Source organism: Ambystoma mexicanum, chromosome 2p (genome assembly GCF_040938575.1).
Source record: "Ambystoma mexicanum isolate Mex_15411 chromosome 2p, UKY_AmexF1_1, whole genome shotgun sequence".
NCBI classification, from domain to species: domain Eukaryota; kingdom Metazoa; phylum Chordata; class Amphibia; order Caudata; family Ambystomatidae; genus Ambystoma; species Ambystoma mexicanum.
In genome coordinates this window covers 1384429911-1384453904 of record NC_090923.1, presented here as the reverse complement: position 1 = coordinate 1384453904, position 23994 = coordinate 1384429911, and the positions used below count along the sequence as shown (strand labels likewise).

Below are 23994 nucleotides of genomic sequence, written 5' to 3'. Positions count from 1 at the left end.
CCATTGCGGGATCCGATGCATGTTGCTTAGCCTTTTTTGGGACCCCCCTGGGAAGGGGTGTCCTCAAAGGACCTAGACCACAGTTTTTCGGAGGGAGAATGCACCTGGGACCAGTAGGTCCTTGAGGCATGACTGCACCCAGAGGTCGCATCAGAAGCCTCATCTTCCCTTGAACCATGCCACCAACCTGCGACAGCGGTCTTGCTTGGTTTTCGCCAGGAAACATGGCAGAACTCACAGACGCCTACATCGTGGTCCGGGTGTAGACAGTACAGGCACTTGAGGTGCCGATCCTCAACAAACATTCTTGAGGCGACAGGACTCACAGGCCCTGAAGAGACTCCTCTTGCCCATGTCGGACATCGAGGTGAGATGTAGGTCCAACCCTGGGCCCACCGTAATCGTACAATGAAGATCCATCGATGGAGCTTGGTCTTAACCGACAAAGGATCCCTGCCTCCCGCAGTCAACGCATGTTGGAATAAAGAAGAAAAGGTCAAAGAAGAATTATCCAAACTATCCCAAAATAGCAGAAAAGTCAAAATTCTCTTACAGAAGAACGAGAGAACTCCCAGCACTGAAACATGTGGAAAAAATCTGATGGCCACCAGGGGTGGAGCTTAGGGAGACGTCTATCATTGGATGGGGGGCAGAATGACCAAAGGACAGTGATTGGTTATAGAGACGACTAGCAGTTTTCAGGCTAAAGTGAAACTACTTTTCTTTTTACTGAGGATTCCCAGCCTGACGAGGGGGAATATGCATGAGGATGTGAATCCATGCTGGAGAAATGCATTTTTTTGAATTGTCAATTCCCCTAGAAGAAAAGGGTTAAGTTACCATGAAATATTACTATATGCCCAATCACTTTCCTGGAGTCTTTAAAAGCAAGTCAACACACATGAAGGTTTGGTGCCATAATATCTGGATGAGGTTAATTTATCGGATTACCTGTTGCATAGGCTGCTGCTGTCCGGTGGCTGCTGGAACTATTGTAGGGACTACTGGGGCTGGCTGCACTACCATTGTTTGTTGGTGAGCTGTGTAAATCTGCTGGCCTTGGAGATACTGCAGGGCTGGTTGTGGGTAAGTCTGGAACAAAGCAAGAGATTCCAATGATAAATACTACTGCATATCACTTCAAATCAATTCTAGGACATTCCACTTTAAGAATCCTTCAGCTCTTGTTCAAATGAATGGCAGGATTGTTGGTAGGATTGTGCAAATAGCAGTGTACACCTGTGCAGCAAATAGCCAAATGGTATTTTATATGCATGGAGATTACAACCAAACATTGCTTTCATGTTACGACTACGTTTCTAGTTAGCAAAAACAACAGTGTTCTGTCATTTGCAGCATCAAAACCAGAACAACATTTCTACTTGCCCATAAAAACAGTTTTGGAGGTTGATCTCTTTCACAGATTCACATGTTGCGCATGTAGTGGTTGAGTCTGTATATTTCACATTGTTCCTCGGATTGAATAATGAAACAGGTGCTGAAGCAGGCATACGCGGGTATAAAATTCATGGGTTAAGTGCTCCCCTTAGGCGGGAGTAGGCCGGCTCTTCACAAGCTTGAATTCAACAACATTCACCAATGCAGCTTGTCATTCCTTCTCAGGTCGATAAATCGAATACAAATAAATTGTATAGTAATACAATATGCTACTAGAACACTCAAGCACTATATAAAAACGCATTTTAAATACCTTGAATACACTGCTCTATAATGGTGACATGTTACCACAACACCCCTTTCCGTATTCACCAACTCCAACTATGTTTTTAAGAACTGCGTTTGTGCATTACATTTGAGTTGTAAAATAGATCTCTATTTCAAGCTCTTTAAACCCCAAAGGTATTTTATGTGTGTCTTGTGTGCGCGGGCTAAACAAAACATAGGACACAAAGTAAAAATAGAAATATGCCTCATTAAAAATAGCAAAAGATTGGGATAAATGTCAATAGGGTCTAGAGTTTTATCTGCAATGCAGCAGGACAGTAGCAGGGAGGTGACACCCCAAGTAATGAGGTAAAAGGTGAAGTAACTACAGACAATTATGCTATAAAGTATCAGTGTCTATAGTAAGGAGGATCTACAGCTCATCTGTTGCTTTAGGTGAAAACCTCCCTGCAAAGACGAATCACTTTACTCTCTCAGAAACAAGGGAACAGGGTCTGGAAAAACATCTATGGAACCCAAGATTCTTACACTCAAATTGATCAATGCATTCATCCTCTGTAATGGTATTAAGTAAAAAGATGTCAAGGTCGGTAAAACTATACGTTGTCAGGAGACTTCTTCATACGTAGAAAATACCCTGCCTCAGGATTAACCATATTTACCAGATATGCACATTCGCCATTAGGAGAATAGAGTTGCATATGAATTAATTACCGGTGTAATGCAGGTGAGACAGTCAGATGCAAGGACACTAAGCACAACCAACAAGAAAAGTTTCCCTCAAGCTTAAGTCCAACCCTAAAATGGCATGGGGCCTTGTGCCCAAAAGTCACCAGTTCCAATATATAGCTTCTTCCGGTAAGGTTATTCAGAAATGATGTAGTGGGGCTTGTATAAAGTTTTCAATGTTAAATAAGCATCTAGCAAAGTTCTGGTAAGGACTGTACTCCATCACATTCACTAGGGTGGGCCTTGGAAAGAACGCTTAACCCAGGTTCCACCACCAATTTAGGTAAGAGTGATTTTTGGTCAGTGGTTTACACGCAGGGCGCACTCTGGGAGACAAGGGAAGACAGCAACAAGTATGTAGAGTAACCACCCCCCCTGGCTGTTTCGGATTCCACTTGTGTAGGTTCCAGACTTCATTCTGGATTCTTTGCTGTTCCCACCATGAGAGTGTACTAGACAGAAGGATACTTTCTTTCTTGGGATTTAGTTTTGGTCGGTCACTGTGCACAGGCATCGCTTCTGAACAGCTTCCAGTTTAAGATCCAAACAAAGACTAAAGACAGTTTCTGCACGAGAGATGGCCACTGGACACCTCACGGACACAAAAAAAGACTAGATCCAACAAAGGTCCATACGGTCAGGCTGTGACTGGCATTTGTACAGCGGCTAACACAGAAGCAGTCACAGCACATCTTCCCTTGGAGTGGGACAGCTGAAAACTCAGGAGCAATTGACTTGTGACACAAGCTGTTCCAAGGATCTGCTTGAAATGACAGCTGCAGCAAGGTAGCCCAGGAGAGAGCTGATCAGTCCACCAGTTGGTCCAGGGAGCCCTCTGAAGGCTCAGAAGGCACAGAACTTGAGCAGGGTTAGAGACTGGGTTGTTCCCACTGGTCCAGGGATTGAAGCATCAAAGAAGGTCTTCTGAGTTCAGGCAGAGCAACAGCCAGGCTAGTTATAATGAGCAGAGAACTCAGAGGTTAGCCAAAACCCAATCAATGTAAAGTTGGGGAACAGTCCAGTCTCATGAGAATGAGAGTGGGGAGAGGGGCCCTCGGTTAGTCCACACAATATAACAATTATTCAATTTGGACAGGCATGTATAAAAATACAAATGTGTTCTAGGTCTTTTACATACACATTCACCATAGGTTCTTAAAATGCATTCAAATTACTTAAACACAGGAGGTAAGTAAATGAATTCAACTAAGTATGGAACCAAGTCACAAGTGAATTTCCCCAACTTCAGCAGTCCAATCCCCAAGAAGAATTGTGCTGTGTGCCAAACGTCACAGCAGCCACAATGCTTCTCCCCAGAATGTAGTCTCTGTGGGTAAGTTATAATTAACTTGTGTTGGCGATTGTTCAAAAGACGAAATTCCACTAGGTTACTTGGTAAGAAAATTGTGTTCTTATCTTTCAGAAAAAAAACACAGTTTGGATGACCAAAAGGAAGTGGAAAGGAAGGTTGGATACAAAGGAACTGGTTCCCAGTGTTATCCCATGAAAGACGGGGGCCCAAAGGCATTACATTTACTTACCCCCGCCCAACTCTGATTTTTCCTTATGACTTGATGGGTCGTTGGAGGTTTGATTTCCCTGCAGTTGATTCCAGTGAGGTGCCCAGGAGCTGCAGGTGCAAGGATTCTTCCAGTCCGGTCCAGATATAAGACGCAACCCGTGGTGATTAGGAAATTCAAAATTCATAGAAGCAGGCCTCTTAAGGACACTTCGCAGGATGGGGCAAGGGGAGTCTCAGCAACAGCACAGAGCGCACTGGTGATGGCAGCTGTCCTTCCAGTCACGGTTGAAGCCAACCTTCCAGAGCAGGATCCCTTAAAGCTAAAAGGCTGAAAATTGTCTGGAAGGCAACTTACACCACAAGCTGAAGACCACCAAAGATCTGCAAAAGCAGAATGGAAATGGTTCTAGGAGGTAACCCACTGGAGAGCTTGTCAGTCCACTTGGTGGTCCAGGGACACTTCTCAAGGAACCAGCCGTCCTCACACTTAGGAATATGTCGAGGCTGGTTCGTCACACCAGTACAGGGGTTGAAGCACCACTCAAGATCTTTGTAGATCAGGTAGTCCAACATGGCTTCTCACCGGGCCAGACGCAGGAAGGTAAGCTGGGCCTCTTCAGGAGTCTTGTTCGGATCTTCTGTCTGTTCTTCTACACAGGATTCTTGGCTCCAATGCTGTGCTGAAGAAATGACTGCAGGTAAGGTTTTCCCTTTTATTTTACATAATAAAAGTCTATAGCCAAAATATGGCACCTGTGTGTCAATTTCCTACTTCAACACCCTTACAATATATACATTACTTCCAAAATCTGTAAATATAAAGTCACTGACATGCATCTGAATCAGATCATGCATACCCCAATTCTCAACAGAAGCCTAGTTTCTGAAACCAGACAATCAAGCACGTTGTCACACGTTTTAATTCACTCTGGTGATTCAAGACAAAAAAAAACGAAGGTAAAACCCAAACATACCTTGCCCCACTCAATGTGGGTATGCCATCTGTTAGGGAGAATTCTCAGAAATGTGCTAATTCCCTCTACCTTAGAGACCCCCAGCAACTTTGCTGGATTTTGTGGACTTGATTTTTTTAACCTGGAGAGAGCGAGAACCTTTTTCCCCCACTCTCATGTATTTTAATGTGATTTTGTACACTATTTCTTTAGGTTTTGGAGTCTGACAAACTCCATAGGCATAGTCTTTTACATCGTGTCACCCAGGACCTTTCAGATTTCCCAAGGTTTAAATACCTTCTCTGGGATAAACTACTGTTTCCCAGTGCAGTAAAGTGAAATTGACTTTACTTACATATGTAGCTTTCTATAGGTATCACACACTCTTACAACAGGGTGCTGGAGGGGTTACCTAGTGTCCCCTTTATCTAGCTTCTCATGTAACATTTTTAAGTTACCTTTTCCTTGATTTGTGACAGTGGTTTTCGTTTAACTACCATTATGGGATTTTACCGCGGGCTTCGCTCGCTGGCACAGTACAGCAACCATCTGTGCCATTTTAATCTAAATGGCCCGGGTCTTCTTTTTTCGCCATTTGTGGAAAGGTCCTTCTTGAGATTTACTCCGCGCGCCAAACCCCGTTTGGTCCCTTTGTTCGCTTTGCCTTTGGTGGGCTTCACGAGTGAAACATGCCTCTAGCTCCAGGGTGTCTGGGGTGGGCAGGAAGTGACAGAGGTGCCCGAAACTCCCTGTGCTCAGTCTCCTAGGAGGCCCAAATGCACTCTGTAGTGATTGGCCGGCTGACTGACTGGCAAGGACAGCCACCCTGCTGGGTGACTGACAGCTAGGCTGAAATGAATGGGAGAGAACTGAATAAAAGGCAAGGCTTTTGCCTTGGAAGGCATAGTTGACCACTGGACGAAGGAACCAAAGAAGAACTTGAAGAGGACGCCTGCTGCAACTCCTGGACCATTGGTTTGCACGGTGAGGCCCTGCTGCTGTGCTGAAACTCCAAATTCGGATCGACAGAGAAGCTCTTGTAAGGACGACTTCTCCCCTTGGGTTGGTGGGACCAATAAACTCCAAAGTAAGCCACCTGGACATTCTCTCCGAGCTGGCTGAATTTCCACAGAGTTGCTGCTGGAAACCGAACCACCAGAGAGAGGAACACCAGATTGTGTGCGTTGCTTTTAAGCTGGCCAGACTCTCAGGAAGCAGGGCTGACCGAGCCTGAGCCCGTCAACTGAGTGCAGGACACCAGAAGCAAAGAAAGTCCATCTCGGCAGCCAGGAACCATGGTGTTGCCATTTGCGGTAGACGTGAAGATCTGAAACACCGAACAGCCACTGGTTTGAAGATTGCCGGTTGCGAGCGGTGAGCATCCCATTGAAGTGCTGGAGCCCCCAGAAGTCCTCCCTCTTGTCGCCACGACTGAGGCCCAGGAACAGTGAGATCTGCGAGCTGCTCAGAAACAGAAGTCATCTGCTGCACTTTTTCTTCAATACAAAGGTACTGTAAAAGTCTGAGAGAACTTACCTCTTGCTGTAAAGTTGCTTGCATCTTCTACTACTCACAAGTCTAACAGCTTGTGGCCCTACATTGATTCTTCTTTTTCTTCAAAGACTTCTCAAACATTGTGCAAAGACTTTTCTGATCTGCAAAGAAGTGCTTCAGCTCACATAGACTTTTGCCCATTGACTTGCTTATCCTGTTCCACTGAATGACTCTTATTTGGGGGGATCTGAAAGTATTTGCCTGCTTAAGAATATTTGTGGTCTTGTATGTTCTAATAACCTTTTCCTTTGACATCCCTGGAATATTCTGAATGCAACAGCGATATATTCATGACCACAGCACCCTAGCTACTGAAGTCACCCGAGGATGTAGGTTGTGTCTGTGGGCCATCCCAAAAGGGTACTTACTGATTCAGAAATATTCAGAGTGTATTTTGTGAAGTATATTTCAGTGTTACTTTTATATTGCTCCCTTCTGACTCTGACAAATTAATAATTGTTTATTCAAGAAACCGTGTGTACACATTTATTTGGATACTGGTCACTGCAAATCTCTGTTCAAGTCCCCTACAGGTCACATTGACCCCTCTTGAGATAAGCCTGGCTGCTCACACTACCAACCTGTGTAGTACAGACTTATACCAAATGTTGGGTTCCTATTTCCAGGCGGTCAGGGTTTTTGTAGTGCACCCAAAGGGTACTGCATACAATCTTGACTAACACCTTCTAGAAAGAAGAAGATAACTAATCTCCAACTCACTGCAAAACTATTGAAACAAAAATGCTTATTCCAATAATCTTGACCCTCCAAACGTCATGTAGTTATCCCCACCTCTCTTCACCCCATCCTGAACCTTAACTTAAACACATGCTGGAAAACCAGCTGCCTGCCCTACGATTGTTATTACAGAAACTCTCACAGTCAGCTGACCAGGAAAGTGAAGTAATGACATCACGCCGATCATCACAAAGCTCGTCACAACGTCCTGCGTCACTCCATGAACAAAATGGCAGCCATCCTGTAGTGCAAAAGATTATTCGTACTGTTCTCACATGAAAGAAGCTCCCTTCAATATAACCGTGGTGTGTGAATCATTAAGCATTAATACCATAAAATCTGATCATCCATGGCACATTATAAAAAAATAATAACCAAATGTATTCTCGATCGAAAAATAGGTAGTGCATTTGACTGACTGGTGTTCTTTAATTGCTAAATAATATTGTCATGCAAATGATAAATATTTAAGATCACTGACGAATATTGGTCTCCTGGTACAACGGATCAAAATGTAATGAAATCACATGTGGATCCATGAACATACTGTGGTTATCTTAAAATACGCTGGGAAAGGGCACGCAATGTTGTGCGGTAATAGGTGCTTAAGAGATGCTGGCTGTCCTGTCGATCCTGTGAGTTCTTACTTACATCTTATTCCCTGGGGCGGCCAGCACATGGCCTCTTAGGATTGTCACTGTTTATTGACTATTGATGACCGAGGGTTGCTGGTGGGGCCAGCTGTTCACATTGCAGTCGTCCTATCGGCCTCACTGGCTGACTTGGAGGGTCTTTAATAGATGATGCTTTCATCGAAGCAGGGCTGAAGGATAGCAAAGCTGTGTGTGATGGCAGCATTGCAAGCTCAAGGAGAGGGTGGGGTGGACGGACTATGGCAGCCCCTCAAGCAGGCTACTGTGCCTTGCCCTGCAGCCATGACTAGCGGCTTGTTATCTTGTTTAACCTTGCAGCACAGCTTTGATTAAGTAGTGGGCGCCACACTGATTAGTGCTGACCACGGTGACTTGGCTTTACAATAACAGTTGCTTCACAGGATTGGCTACTCGCCGAATCCTCAAACTAACGGTTGAGGATTACTAGCCTATATACCAGGCCGTTTTGCTAGCTTCATAGCAGCTGTAGTACAAGCAGTAATCTGGTTTGTGATTATCAAACCCTTTGTGACTATAAGACACATTGTATGTGGTAAATTAAGAGCCCTCGTAGAAGTAAACAAATTACAAGTCTTTGCAGAAAAGCACTTCACATGATTTCCAAATTTTATCACCAGTGAATCGGATGATTTATTGTTGTCATACTTTGGTATTGGTGAACTGGTTGTCCCAAGTGTTGATAGGCATTTGGTACATACTATCTTTACTATATAGTATTTCACCTTATTTAACATTTTATCTTTGCTGCACCACTGTTGCACATCAGGTAGTGCTCCGAACAGGACCAAAAGACCGACCACAAAATCTCCCCCCCCCCCCCCCGAAAGGCAATGCTGGGAAGAGGGTAGCAATGTTTATGAACCAAATAGAAGTGAATGCTATGAGTAGCGAGCTAGCCAGTTTATTATAGGACATTGAAACTCCAGGGAGTCGCACAAAATCTGCACCTAAAGGGGGCAAAAAGGATGGACAGCAGGAATTCAACTGTGTACTTGCAGGGAAGGATGAACTTGCAGCAATATGCCAACTTAGATGAGATCCCCAAGACAGCAAGGAAAATGGCCATTATTGTGGCTTCTAAAGATGATATGCGCAAACAAGCACGGGATAGTCTTACAGGTGCAAAGGGTTCCCCTCCCAGTATTACTTGATGTTGGAAAAATCCTTCCGGGATATGAAGTACCCAACACTCCCTTACAGTGTGGGGGCAAGACTTAATATTCGAGTAGAGATTAACAATGTGAAACCTAGCAACACAAAGCAAAAGGGACGTGTGTCCACTGCTACATCAGTTGAGTAAGTAGCTCCATTATTTCTCCCTGAAGTAGTTATTCAGAATAGGTTTGATCCCCTGATGTAGTTGGATGGAGAGATGGAACCAGGTACCATGGGTAGCACTAAAACAGCGGTATTCTCTTGGAATAGTAACACCTTAGCTCAGAGCACAGTTCTATCTATACTAGTGTCTTCTACTGTGAAGGCTGCAGGTTCTTACAATCCACTATAGCTCACGTTAAAGTAGATGAGGCACTGCTGAAAGAATTAGACAACATGAAAGAAGTCAGATTACACAGGGGTAAAAGCGGATAAAATAATGGAACCAAATAGTTCTGGACATCCCAGAACAACATCCCACAGTAAATGTTGCAGGCAAGTTTGCTAAGGCCATTAACGCTTTCCGGGAAAGAACCCTGCCACCGGGCCTTCTACAGTCATCAATACAACAAAGGCCAATCCTTTAGAATCAACCAGCACACCTGCCTCCAAACATTTCATTTATTTGGTCAATGTCCCTAAGGCAACGAATACTCTGAGAAAGCAGGTGCTCGTCAATAAGGTTACCCACTGGCTGAGAGCTAAAAGAGGCTGCTAGTCAATCAGAAGTATTTGCTAGATACGGGTGGTGTTTTTAGGTTGCACTGGTGCCACATGAAGCTAGATTTGTAAATAAGAGTGCACGTTTCTTATGTGGACACATGGTGTTTTTCCGACTATAAAGCCCTATATTTGCCTTATAGATTGAAAGTGGACGAAAGAAAAATTATGGTACATCTGCCCAGAGTTGGAAAGAATTTGGAAATGTGCCATGGGATACTTTGTATTTGAAATATACCTGGTTAGATATACGTAATGAGTGTGCCTACCTGATGCCCATTTAAAGGGGAGGACGTAAAGTTGGCTGAAATACGGCCGTTGTGAATTTATATATCTCTACCTTGGAACACTTTGGGCTCAAGATTTCAATAAAGATCGATTCAAGATCCACTCCGACCAGGAATAGTGGGGACAGTTTACATTTTTGAGAAGAGCTACCCCTGATGACTGTCAGACACCAATGAGTCACTGGACAGAAACATGTTGGGTCATATATAGAATGCAACAAATGCACTTTGTATTGCTATTTGAATGGTATATGTTGTTTTTCAATCTTGAATGTGCAATGTTTCTTACTTTACATTTATGTGTTTTATGTAATCGTCCTGTTAAAAACCTAGTTTTAGGTTTGTCCAGTGTGCATTTTTTTAACACAGTTTTTATGAGAACTATGTCTTTTCTAAATAAAAATGTATTTTCTTATGAATTAGCCATTGTCTGATATCATTTTCTTTACATAACTAGGTGTGTTTTTCCTTATATATTTCAAAACATTGTCGTGGTGACCCCAGAAAGTGAACAGTAGGTTTATGCAATAGACCTTCTCTCATGGGGTCCGTGTTTTTGATGATTACCTCATGTGTTTGATTGTCACTCAATCAGAAGCACCATCAATACCTGCAAACGCCTGCCATGTCCAAGTTATAGGGACTCCATATCAGTAGAGTACGCAGAGGAAAAACTAGCTGAAGGCCTTCTGGTGATGGAACGCAGAACGCTGCCGCCATCAGGCCTAGAAGTTGCAATTAGAATTAATCTTCCTGTACTAGAGGACATCACAGAAGATAGGCCATGTAGAAGTGGAGGTCAGGCACCAAGCCTGAGTTTAGGAGACACACATGATCATTTGGGAATACATCGATTGGCAATACCCCCAGAAATAATCCCACTTTAGTAAACTCAATGCCCCAGGCCAGAATTACAGCCAGTAGCCCCCCCCCCCCCCATGCACACCCCCTAACCTCCTCTGAGAGAATTTATTGGCATTCCATTTATAACCCCTATAATGCCCCAGGTTTTAGCCAAACCTTCCCCTCTCCCTGAAAGAATGCACTGGCGTTCTGCTGCAAAATGCAATTAATACCCAAGTAACTTCAGGATGCTGTGCTGCTCCAGGAGCGTGGAACAATGCAAGGGTTAGTAAGTATCTAAGTGATAAACTTTGGTTAAAGTTTATCCATACTCACAAGATTATAAGCCTCCAGGAGCCGTAGGTGACGGAGGCGCCACATTTGCAACACTATGCCACTTTCACCATTCCAGCAATCCAAGGCAAGGGAGGCAGACCAAGTGGGGGAATTCTAAAATGTATTAAAGCTACATCTTTTGTGACTACTAGAGTAAATCGATAATGGGTCCAAAGATTTCCTGGAACTATACGTGATGTTTGCGGAAGGCAACAAGGCACTATTAATTTATATAACTGACTGCTCCCAGGAGCAGTGAAGCTTTCCTCCCTCCTCCAGGAGAGGTGAGACGCTTAGAGGGTGAACCACCAATGTCAACTAAGAACCATAGACATAGGCGACTTCAAATTACAACTCGAGCCACTAGACAACATGGCTGCTGTTCTGGAGGAGGACGAGGAGGAGGGTAAGGTCTGGCAAGTAGAATAACTGAATACCCCAAAAAGCGAAGAAAACAAAGGCATGCAGAAGAGGTGGCTAGTCTGGTTAGGGAGCCTAATATGAGGTGCTTGCAATGGCAGGTTCTCGGGACATAGCCTAGCGAATAATAACTTTAATGGTGGTGCAAGCCTTACAGACTACATAATTGCGAATCTGGAATCGTGGGGGCTAATCAAGAATTGTGAAGTGACACAGAGGAGAAAGGGACCATCACCGTCTGGCCCTCACAGCGGAGAGCGCCTTGCGTGGGGTAGAATCAGAGGAAAAGGAGACCCAATGTAGTATTAGCTATAACTGGTCACCATTAAATGTGCGAGATTAGATCTAGGTAACTTACTCCCTGCGCTATTTATAGCAGCACGCTTCCATCATTGGAAGGCTTCTCTGCTATTGACCCCCGACACGTGTGCTGAAATAGTACATGCACATGTGAAACTCACTCAGCGTTTTGGTTGTTTTTTTACTAAGCCCAACAAAACAGCCAACCAGCACTTGCAGCATACGACACCTTGGTATGATGGGGAATGTCGCCTGGCCAAGCAAAGCAGGTATCTGCAGAGGAAGTCACAGCACTACGTGAGGTGAAGGGGCGTTTTCGAATTCTAATTAAGACCAAGAAATTGGCATATGCAGAGGAGGTCTGGAATTCCCTACTCACAGCCATCAACACCAATGTCGCCCAGTGGACTAAAGCACAATCCAGGGCTGTATACCGAAACAAGTATGGTTAGAGCATTTTAAGGACTTATACCATGAAAACAGTCTTTGAAGGCCAGAGGGACCGAGGCCTAGAGCATGGTTACAACCAAACAACTATCATTCCCCATTACTTCTAAGCGAAGAGGAAGCAAATATCGCACTCGAGCCAAAAAGTAGGTAAGGCCCCGGGGCCAGACCAAATTCCCATTGATTTTTATCCCACAGAACCTGTGTTTTGGATTCCCTATCTGACCAGGTTATTTAACGCAGCTCTCAAGCTTAATACAGTTCCTCCCTACTGGACCCAAGCGGAGATCGTGTCAATCTACAAAACGGGTGGTAGGGATGCTCCTTGCAAATATTGGCCAATATCCATATTGAATGTTGGGGGAAGATTTTTGCCAGGGTTACTCTAAGGCACTTTGAGACTTTAATGGACGATCACTGGGCATTAAGTCTGCAAGCTTGCTTTCAGAGTAGTACAAACAGTATCAACCAAAGCTTGCATCCTGCGATTGTGGCACAAATATGTCACACTTATGAAGTTGTGCATATATTCTGTGTTCATCGACCTTAGTACTGCATTTGAAAGGGGTCCAGAGGTCAAGGCCCTGGGATAGTCTCGAATTTCAGCATCCTGCCATCGTTGGCCAGGGTCATCCAAATTCTCTATACTGTGAACATTGCAGTAATAAGGTGGGGCATCAATGGCAGCACTATCAAAGCAGTGGGAATTGAGATGGAGTTATGCCATGTGTGCGCATTGGCGCAAAAGCTATTCTGTATTTTTATAAATGGAGCCATAGAGAAACTGGTCGGCTTTCCGTCCGATGCCCCAGTATTGGCAAGGAACAGGCTCCCCCATTCTCATGTTTGCCGACAACGCCGTCATCGTCCTTTCCCTTACACCCACAGGGCTCAGAGGTCACAACTTAATGCTTTTATAGAGTTGTGTGATCAATGGGGTAATTATTAATGGGGTGAAAACTAAGTTGTTGGTTTGTAGGGGCACAAGGCTGAAAAAAAAAACCTGTGTGAACAAAGGGCCTATTGAACAGATTGAACCATAGCCTTGGGGTCAAAGACTATTGTAGATGGGATGAGCAAGTTTCCAGGGCAGGAGTAAAATGGCAAGATACAGCAGGCCCTAGTGAGATTTACAAGAGAACATGGCAATGGGGCAGTCAGGGTCTCTCTAGAAGTGTAAAGTTACAGGTTAGGCAGGCAGCCCTTTATGGAGCCGAACTATGGGGAGCCATCAATTGTACCAACCTCTCAGTTATCGAAAACAAATATCTGAAGAACATCCTTGGATTACCTATAAATGCTCCCAACCTTCCAGTTTACCTGGAAACTAATGTACAAAGACGGCAGACTTGCAGTCTCTGGAAGAGTAGAGCATTGGTTTGGTCGTTACCCTGTTTCCTTACCTGATGAAAAGCTGGTGACTGGAGGAAGATGACGAGCTCCATATAAAGACAACTCAAAGGTGCAGAGCACCGCAGTGTTGTGTCAGAGTTAGTCTGTGGTGGAAGGAGCCACAGGCTGACATATCTGGATAATTAAACAGCTGGCAAGAAGTAAGAACCCATTGTAGGAGCTTCTTAAGTAATCTGTCTGAAATCCTCCCTTTTATATACTATATTAGGGTGCAAAAGGAGGTGTCTGACACAGAGGTGGCATAGTGATTGCTATAGACATTTGAAATGAGAATAAAGCGAAAACCTACCCCTCCCTCTATGAGGGGATTCCCTGCCTCAACTAAAGTGGTAATGGGTCTGTCAGGATGTCTTAGTAATTTACTGAGTCTACCGTCCTTTGTCAAAATGACCCTCTCTCAGTCCCTTAGACTTCTAACGAAAGTAAAAAAGTTGTACCAAAGTTCTTGTTCCAGGAGAATGACTCCCTCCTCCTGGACTAGGTGGCACAGATCTGGTTAGAAGTTCTCCACAGGGGCAATACGACTACCTTCCCCGGATTGTAGTGCTTCACAAAACCAAAAAGGGTTGCAGATTATCTAACACTGCGTCAGAAAGTTTAATACTTTGTATCCCAGGGGAATGACTCCCTGGCCCTACATCACTGGTTGGATCCTCCTTGTGGGATCAATTGCCAGGAGAATGACTCCCTTCTCGTGGCCTTCCTCGCCTTTGTTTTTCCAGTTCACAACACTGAAGAGAGTGCATCCCTTCCCCTGATCTTTCTCAGGCTTTGTCTTTTTTGTAACTTGGATCTTTATTGAAATTGACAAGCATAAGCTTCAACAATAGCAAGACAACAGGTAATGACAACAATTCTTCCTCGAGGTTCCGTTTTGGCAATTACGACATTCCCTCCCCAAGTGAAAGAAGGAGGGAGAATAAAAACAAAAAGATTGATATCTACATCTTCCATATCTATTGCTATGCTATTATATTATGCATAACTCACTGTTTTATGCATGCATTATCCAACCTGGTCACATGGCTACTTAGCTGGCCATATCTTTTCCAAATGTCCTTTTCCAAAGATCGACTCATCAGTTGCGGCCTAAGGAACACGTGATCTCTCGCTCAAATGAAATCTATGAAGGGAGCACAGGTTCATGCACATTTTGTCATTTTTTCTGATACAAACGCAGAGATTATCTCATTGGCAATTATTTCCCATATTTTAATCCACCGTATGAGATACATGGCTCTTGGGGAGTTTTCCAGAACCTGGCTCATGCATTTGGGCCGGCATGCATAAGTAGATGTGATATTACCTCCGCTTTAAGGCCTGACATAAGTTAGGTATCGTCCTCGGGAGCATCACCCAGGACTAGTATCAATGGCCACACTGGGAGCAGCCAGCCGGGCATATACTTAATTTTTCAACGATTTTCTTCCCAATAAGTCGGATCCCCACATATTTTATCCCAGAATTAGTTACCCAGTGTCGTATCTGCGAGTATCGTAATCTTTCAGGTTCCCGAAGTGAGAATTTCTCCTGACATTTTATGAACGTGATGGGGTGTCTTCCTTAAACAAGTCACCCAGCCTCAGTGTACTTTGTGTTTCCCAAGAAGCAAAAGCCCTGGTGTTCATCCGAGGCGTGAAGTCGGGATTTTGGAAAACCAGAGTTTGGTCCCAATCCGGGGTTGAAGCCATGCTGGGTGCATGCCTTGTCCCAATGAGTCATGGTAATGCTTGTGGTCGTCAAACCCTGGTTAAAACGTCTCGCCTCCTTCAAAAGAAACTGAAGGTGGGTGAGCTGGAAAGGTGAACAAGCCCATTCAATCATGTTCCATTTCGGAGCACTCACTTCAGCTTCCGAGACCAGCATACTACCTAACTGGGCTGCTCAAAAATACCTCTGTATGGATGGAACATTTAGTTCTCCGACTCCTTTGGACGCAAGGAGGACCTTCTGCAGAAGCCTTGAGGCTTGTGCTCCCAAACGTATTTCCCCATTGCCTTCTGGAGATCTGAGAGATCCCTCTCCAGAACATGGATTGGCAGTGCCTGGAAGACCTGAAGCAATTTTGGAAGTAAGGAACAAGTTACTTACCTATAACTTGTTCTCCAGCATGGGTCTGGCATGGATTCACACGCTCATGAATATTCCCCGTCAGGCTGGGAAATCCTCAGTAAAAGAAAAAACAGTTTCAGTTTCATTTCTGAATTGTCTTTCTCCTATAAAACAATCACTGAGCTCTGGTCATAATGCTCCAGCCAATGAGTGCCCTCTACCTAAGCCTCTCCCTAGGTAGCGATCTTCAGATTTGGTAGCACGTAAAGTGGCAGTAAGACCAAAAGAAGAGCCACAGAGGGGTAGGAGGGAGGGTTCGCATGTGAATCCATGCCAGACCCATGCTGGCGAACAGTTACAGGTAAGTAAACCTTCTCCAGCATGGGCTATGGCATGGATTCACACTCTTATGAAGAAAGAATACATAGTACACACATGCGCAACCACGGGAGGTGGCAAGGCTTAACAGAAGCAATCTTACTTCCTCACCAGGCTCACCTTCAAGTAAACAGGTTGAGCAGCACTGCTTTGCCGACTCTGGACTCCTCACTGGAATCCCTTTCGATGCAGTAGAATCTCGTGAAGGTGCGTCGACCACCACGTAGCAGCCCTGCAGATGTCCAGCAGGGGCACACCAGACAGGCACGCAATTGTATCAGCGACCGCTCAGGTAGAATGGGCTCTCGGATGGCCAGGCAACGGTCAGTTTGCCAACCAGTGACAATGGGTGATACAGCCGGGGAGCCACCTGGAAATGGAAGCCTTGGACAGGGCCTTCCCATGGCTCACAGGACCAAAGTTCACAAAAAGCCGAGAAGTTTTCCGGAAACTCTTTGTGCGGGCCACATAAAACTTCAGTGCTCAAGCCACATCCAGCGAGTGCAAAGTCCTTTCAGTTAGCGACAAAGGCATCAGAAAAAACACAGGTAACACCAAGGGCTTGTTAAGATGAAAGTCCGACGACACCTTGGACATGAAGGAGGGGTGTGTCCGCAGCACCACCCTTGTCTCGTGGAAAGTTAAGTAAGGTGGTTTGCAGGATAGGGCCTGGATCTCACCCACTTGTCGTGCAGAGGTGATGGGCACATGGAAAGCTGTCTTGCACGACAAACTTAAGCAGAGTTGTATGCATAGGTTCGAATGGGGCCCCCATGAGCCTAGTCATCACCACGTTGAGTTCCCACGCCGGGCCGGAGCTTTCACCGGCGGGAACAAGCGGAACAGTCCCTTGATGAATTCTTTGACCAACCGGTATGACTACAAGGAGAGTCGTCCTGGGGATCTGGTGTAGAGGGAGATAGCCGCCAGATGCACCTTGATGGAGGCGTGCGCCAGTGCGGATTTAGCCAAAGATAGTAAGTACGGAAGCACCTGAGGGGCCGTGACCCTTAGAGGGTTGATCTTCTGCGAACGGCACCAGGTTGCAAAGCGTTTCCACTTGTGTCTGTAGCACCTCAAAGTCGATGACAATCTGGCGAGTACCTCCCTGCAGTCCGTTGGGAGCTCGTAACCGCCAAACTCTAATGATGCAGGAGCCAGGCCTTCAGGTTCAGCGATCCCGGATCGCAGTGCAGAATCGTGCCTCCTTCCCTGGCGAGAAGATCCGCCACAGCCAGCAGCTTGACTGGCAGGGATGTCGACATGCTGAGAAGGTCTGAATGCCAGATCTGCCTCGGCCACGCTGGTGCGACGAGGATCATCCTGCACCGGTACTGTCTGAGTTGACTGATGACTCGAAGTAGTAGCGGCAACTAAGGGAACGCATACAGAAACAGGCCTTCGCAAGGGAATGAGAATGTGTCCCCCATGCTCGCTGGCTGGGGGAACCTGCTGGTGAACATCTGGCACTTGGTGTTCGTCGCTGTCGCATCTGGGGACTGCCCCATTTGCAGAAAAGTTTTTTCCCTTGATCCTGCTGAAGCTCCCACTCGTGGCAAGAGCGCAGCTCCCTGCTGAGAGTCGGCCGACTGTGTTCTTTACCCCCTCCAGCTGGAAAGGAACGAGGAACATCCCCTGGGTGATGGCCCAGTGCCACAAGTCCTGTGCTTCCTTGGAGAGCACTGGGGATCTGGTGGCCCCCCTGCTCCTGGATGTAAAACATTGTGGTTGTATTGTCTGTGAACACCCTCACCACCTTGCCCTTGAGGGACAGCAGAAACGACCAGAGGGCCCACAACACCGCCCATAGTACCAGGACGCTGATGTGTAGCGTCGGCCACAGATCTCTGGTGTGAAGACGTCCGGTGTGGGCTACCCATCCTTCCAGGGAAGCGTCCATCGTGACAGTCTCCTTGTACGGGGGCTCTGGAAGTCCGTGCCTCCAGCAATGTTGGAGCGCACATGCCCCACCACCTTATTGCTCGACGAACTTCTCGTCGAGCGTGATCTTGTCCTGAAAGCTTCCGGACACCTAGACGCAACGCGCGTCGAGGAACTCCTGGAGTGGACGCATCAGCAGCCTGCATAGCCGAATCAGGTATATGCACGACAACATCATACCGAGCAGCGACTTGATGGCCCTCACCGTGACGATCTTCAGTGCCAACAAACATCAATTTCACTAGGAAGTCATCTGCCTTCTAACCGAAAAGAAATTCACTCTCAAAGGGCATGTCCAATAACTTATTATGGAAGTTTGGCGAAAAGCCTGAAGAGCGAAGATAGGCCTGTCTTCTCAGTGCCACAGCCGATCAAATTGAACGACCCATGCAGTTGGCCACATCAAGGCCCGTTTGCAGCGACTGCCTGGCCACTTCCTTCCCATCTTCCAACAGCTGTATGAAACCTAATCACAGCTCCTGTTTGGGGATGTACTGTGTTGGTTGCTCTACCGCCTTCCAGAGGCCAAAAGAATACTTGGCAAGCCCATAAACTACGTTTGTTGCTTTAATGGAAATGCTGCCAGATGTGAAGACCTTTCTCGCCATTGCAACCAGTCTCTTGCCCTCCCAAATAGACTAGAACATACCTAGTTCCCTGTTTTTCTAAAAGGACACTATAACACTCCAGTCATTGTCCCATATCTACAATATATTGCTTCCTGCGTAATATTCATATAAGGCCATTTGTGCGATAAGTGCATTTCTATGTCATTTTGTTTCCGTAACGGAAACACAGAGGGTAGATGTGGACAGGGTTTTTCTGTTTTTCCTTGATAAAAAGCATTGTAATAAGCTGTCTGAACTGATTTGTCAGAAACGGTGTAATGGATACTTTTTCAAAGTCACAGAGTACTAACACCACATACTGCAAAGGTTTTAGGATGTCTACATTTGAGTATTGTTGAAGTGTTTGTCTAACATGTTTTATGTCTGCGAGATACAAAGAACATTTTGTTTTTAAACAATGGTAAATAATTAAAGAATGAATCGTTTTATAGAATAATCTCTTGGTCTATTATGTTGGTATGACTAACCCCCGAGATCGGTGAGGACCATCACAAAAAATGTGAAAGTGCAAGGGAGGGGTAACTGATTTCCATATCCTATAAAGTGCCTCCCTGTCAGGAGGCAGGTTCAAGGTGGCGTGGAGGAAGCTGCCCTGGTGGTCACGTGGCTGCTTGCACGACAAGATATTCCGGAGAAGAGTGAGAAGACAACATGGCGCGTCTCCTTTTGCCGGCCTGCATTTCCCAGTCAGTGGAGCTGACCGGGTGTATGGAGCAGGAGGGCTGCCACAAGTAGGCAACAGGATCAGTGATAGCCGGGTTCAGTCGCATGTGGCGTTCAGTAGCTGGACCCTCGTACAAGATGTCAGTTAGGTTGTATCCCTGGACCAGAACTGCTGCAGAATTTAGCCCGTGTGTCGACCACCGTGTCCAGTAGTGCCCTAAATTTGGCATGGGCATGTATCTACGGCTGAGCCTGTTGCTATTCCACATAAGACGATGTCTCCAGCTGTTAGGTAAGATTTTCATATCAATTATAAATCTTCCTGCCCTGTGTCAACACCAGAACTAACTATTTGACCTTGTCCCTAGGTGAAGGGGAATCTTTTTCACCTCTCACCTAGTCGTTTATTCTTTTTATAGGTGACCTGTTTATGTCTCTCCATAGTGAATGGTTGAAGTTATAGTTTCCTACAACGTTTGGGCTTAGTCTGGGTTGCCCCTATGGGCAACCATGTTAATTTCTCTTTCATGTACTTGGGTAAATTACAGTTCTCAAGTAGTAAAGACGGATTTTCCTCCCCATTTACATTTTACATAGTGAGCCAGCACGCCACAACCTTATGTGGTGTGCTGAAGGGATACACAGTATCCCCTTTCTTACTAACCTCGTAACATTTTGCTAAAACTGCAAGTTTCCTTAAATGGCTCGTGGCAGTGTAACTACTTTTATGACTTTTTAGTCTATTACTTGCAGGCTTGATACAGCCTCGGTAATACAAAGAAGGGGCCCAATTTTTCTAAAATGGCAGGCTCTTTTTTTCCCCCATTTCTTTTGTGCTTGCTGTTTGAGGTCTTCCCCCGCCATTCTAGGCGGGAACAACTGTTAGGGAGAATTCTCATTTCTGTGCCAATTCCCTTCAACCTTAGAGATCCTCAGCTCTTTTGCTGGACTTAAGGACTAATTTTAACCCTGGAGTGAGTGAGCCTTTTTTCTCACTCTCTCATGTGTTTTGACTCGATTTTAATTATGTTTCTCCTTTGTTTTTGGAGTCTGACAAAATCCATAGGCATCTACTTTTTGTATGATGACACACAGCATCTTCAATGCAGTGTCACAAAAGGTGGGTTACCTAATACCAAGCAGATAAGTCTTGTGTAGTCTCACACAGTGCGACTGCACCAATTCTTACCCAACAGTGGGGCAAGAGATGGGGTCAGTTCTGCGTTCCCTGCACCACGCCCCACATCATCTCCACCTGCACTCATACAACGATCTTGTAGATGGTCTGCGTGCGGCCTGCAACCCCTCAAGAACCTCCTCCGAGTGGTCCCAGTCATAATACCTCATCCTCAAGAGGCACGCATGTAGGTTCAGGTGACGCATCCGACCTTCCAACTGCGTTAGGAGATCTGGCCGGGGAGGCAACCGGAGAGGTGGCCAAATAGCAAGATCCAGAAGGTCAGAGTACCAGGTCCTCCTACTCCAGTCTGGTGGGATCAAGATCATGGATATTTGGAACCTCGAGCCTCCCGAGAACTCGAGGAATGATGGTAATCGGAGGGAAAGCATAGTGGAGAGGGAAGCTCCAGTCCACCAGAAACGCATCCCCTAGCGCACCGTTTGGGGAGAAGGAGGAGAGGAATGACGGATCCCCTCTGGCCGTTCTATACTTCCCAGACATGGTGGAACTGACTGGGTGAATTGAACAAGGGTGCTGCCACAGAGGTCACAGGGTCAGCAATTTCAAGGTTTAGAGGCATGTTGCGCTCCGTAACTGGACCTTCGGCTAAATATTAGTTAGGTCGTACCCCTGTACAAACCAATGGGCTCATGGAGGGGCCCTGAGCTACCTCCAGCAGCTGGCCATCATCTTCAAAATATTCAATACCACCTATGCCCATGAAAACTGGGTTGACGTCCCCTTGACCTCCTGTGTCAACGGTGCTGAAAATGCTCAACATAGTGCCGAAAAAAATCATATTGGGGAGCGGGGTAAAGGATTTAGCTACTAGTGTCGGTGAAAACTGCTTGCCCTTCGCCGACAGCGTGACCCTAGGTGTCGATGGTGATGTCGAAGCACTAGCACCTTGAAAAGCACGGGACAGAACAGGCATAGAGTTTGACGCCTCCTTCAATGTCGAAGGATTCATCAACGCAGATGGTGACGGCACTGGGGCATGTGAGGAGTCGAACGCAAAGCACCGCTCTTGCCTTCGAGGCCTGATGCTTGCGTGGTTACCCGCGCTTAGAGCAGCATGCTTCTTTGTTAGGCAATATTGTATGCAGTACCCTTTGGGTGCACTACAATAAACCTGACCTCCTGGCAATAGGGACCCAACCTTTGCTATATGTCTGAACTAACAGGTTGGTAGTGTGGCTGAGTGTGGATAAGACAGGCTTATCTCAAGAGGGGTCAATGTGATCAGTAATGTTGTGCAAAGTTTCACAGTAACAGTTATGCAAATAAACTCTTACACTCTAAGTTTCTTGATAAAACAATTTATTTCACAGTCAGTTGTATAAGCCTTCTTCAGAAGGGAGTAATATATGTAACACTTATAATACACTTCAAAACACACTTTCTCTAAATCAGATGATACCCATTGGGGATGGCAAACTGACACTTCCTACACCCTCTGGTGACTTAAATAGCTAGGACACTGTGGACATTTATTTATCACTGGTACATTTAGAGCAATACTGAGTTTGGTGGAAAGGTTAGTTGGGGGGAATAAAACAAAGGTTAGCAAATAATTTATAAAACAGGCAAGTACTTTTAAAAATTTCCAATGTGAAATAAATTCAACCCTTTCCTGGGGAAAAGAAAGTAGAGAGTCAAAAGGTAAGAAGAGTCTCACGGAGCCAGGACAGCCAATGTTAATTGCACAATGTCTAGGGGAGCTGAAGATCTTCTTTGCAGGTAGGTAAAAAGTCTTGCACAATGTTTTTAGAAATGTTTGTAGAAAATAGAACACTTGAAGGGCCACAAGCTGGGAGGCTTTTGAGGGCCAAAGCTATAGCATCTCTGCAAGGTAACCACGACAGGTCTCCACTGAGAGCAAGCAAGGATACACAACAAGAGTTAAGTTCTTGGACTTTACAGTACCTCTGGTTTAGCGGAAATGGTTCCAGCTGGCTTCTGTTCCTGTACAGCTATGCAGATCCTGTTCCTGAGCCTCAGTAGTGGGGACAAGAGGGCGGACGTCTGGGGACTCCTGCTCTGCAATGGGACGTTCAGCGGCAGCAATGGGCAATCTTTAATTCAGCGGTCCTTCTGTGTTTCAGCTCCTCTTGTCTGACAGCAAATAGCAACACCGCGGTTCTCGGATACCACTCTGGATTTTCCTCGCATCTGGGGTCCAGCACTCTGTTGAGGTGGCTCAGGCTTTGTCAGTCCTGCTTCAGGGAAGTCCGGAGGATCTTCCTGGCGCTTGGGTCCGACTTAAAAGCAACGCACACAATCTGTGTTCCTCTCCCTGGCACTTTGGTTACTGCAGCAGCAGTGGAAGTACAGCCAGCTCCGAGAGGATGTCCAGACGAGCTTACTTTGGAGTCGATTGGTCCCACCAACTCAAAAGGGAAAAGTCGTCCTTGCAGGGCTTCTCAAATCGAGGTGAATTCAGAGCTTCAGCACAGCAGCAGGGCTTCACTGGGCAAACCAACAGTCCAGGAGTTGCAGCAGGCGTCACTTCCAAGTTCTTCTTCGGATTCCTTCGTCCAGTGGTCGACTGCCTTCCAAGCCAAAAAGCCTCACCTTTTATGCAGGTTTCTCCCATTCATTCCAGCCTAACTGTCAGTCACATAGGAGGGTGGCTGTCCTTGCCGGACAGCCAGCTATCCAGCCAATCACCTTTGGCTACCTACCTAGCCCATATATGATACTTAGATTTATGAGTCTGACTTATAAACCTGATTATATATTTGTCTGTTCAGGTAACTTGCTAGAGTGCTTTGGATACCTCTAAGATATGCCCTGTACTTGTACATATGTTTGTATATATTATTTGCCTAGGTGTGTTATATATTCATGCCAAATACTGTAATAAGATTAAGATTTCTTGTACACTGTTGCGCCCGGCTAACCAAGGGTTTGGTGCGCATTACCAAATAAACAAACAGGGGGATTAAGCATTGGGAGTTTAGGGCACCTCCCTCACTTCCTGCCCCTGCCAGATATAGTGAAGCCAGAGGCGGGCTTCACTTGTGAATCCTGCCAAAGACCAAACAAACAAAGGGACCAAATCTGGTTTGGCACGCAGAGTCTCAAGAAGGACCTTTCCAACAAGAAATTGTGAAAAAAAGAAGACCGGGCCATTTTGATGAAATGGGCACCCATGGGTGCCTTACTGTGGTTGCGAACGCAGCGCGGTAAAAACACACAATGATAGTACAAAGTAAGCCACTGGCACCAGCCATTAACTGTAGAAAGGGTAACATAAAAATGTTACATGAGATACTAGACAAAGGGGATAGTACCAAGTAACCCTCCTCCTGCCCCCCCCCCAAGCACTATGGTAAAATAGTGTGCTGGGTTTAGAAAGTTACAAAATATAA

At 45.7% G+C, this 23994-nt stretch overlaps 1 protein-coding gene across 3 annotated transcripts in view; it reads right to left on the bottom strand.

Moving 5' to 3' along the window:
- The window catches only part of SETD2 (SET domain containing 2, histone lysine methyltransferase), a 1465157-nt gene that overhangs the window by 361007 nt on the left and 1080156 nt on the right, over window positions 1–23994 (bottom strand). For all 3 annotated transcript variants that reach the window (XM_069645793.1, XM_069645791.1, XM_069645792.1), the window contains one exon: window positions 952–1092. In XM_069645793.1, the coding sequence (XP_069501894.1) occupies window positions 952–1092 (141 nt within the window). The remainder of the gene's footprint in view (window positions 1–951; window positions 1093–23994) is intronic.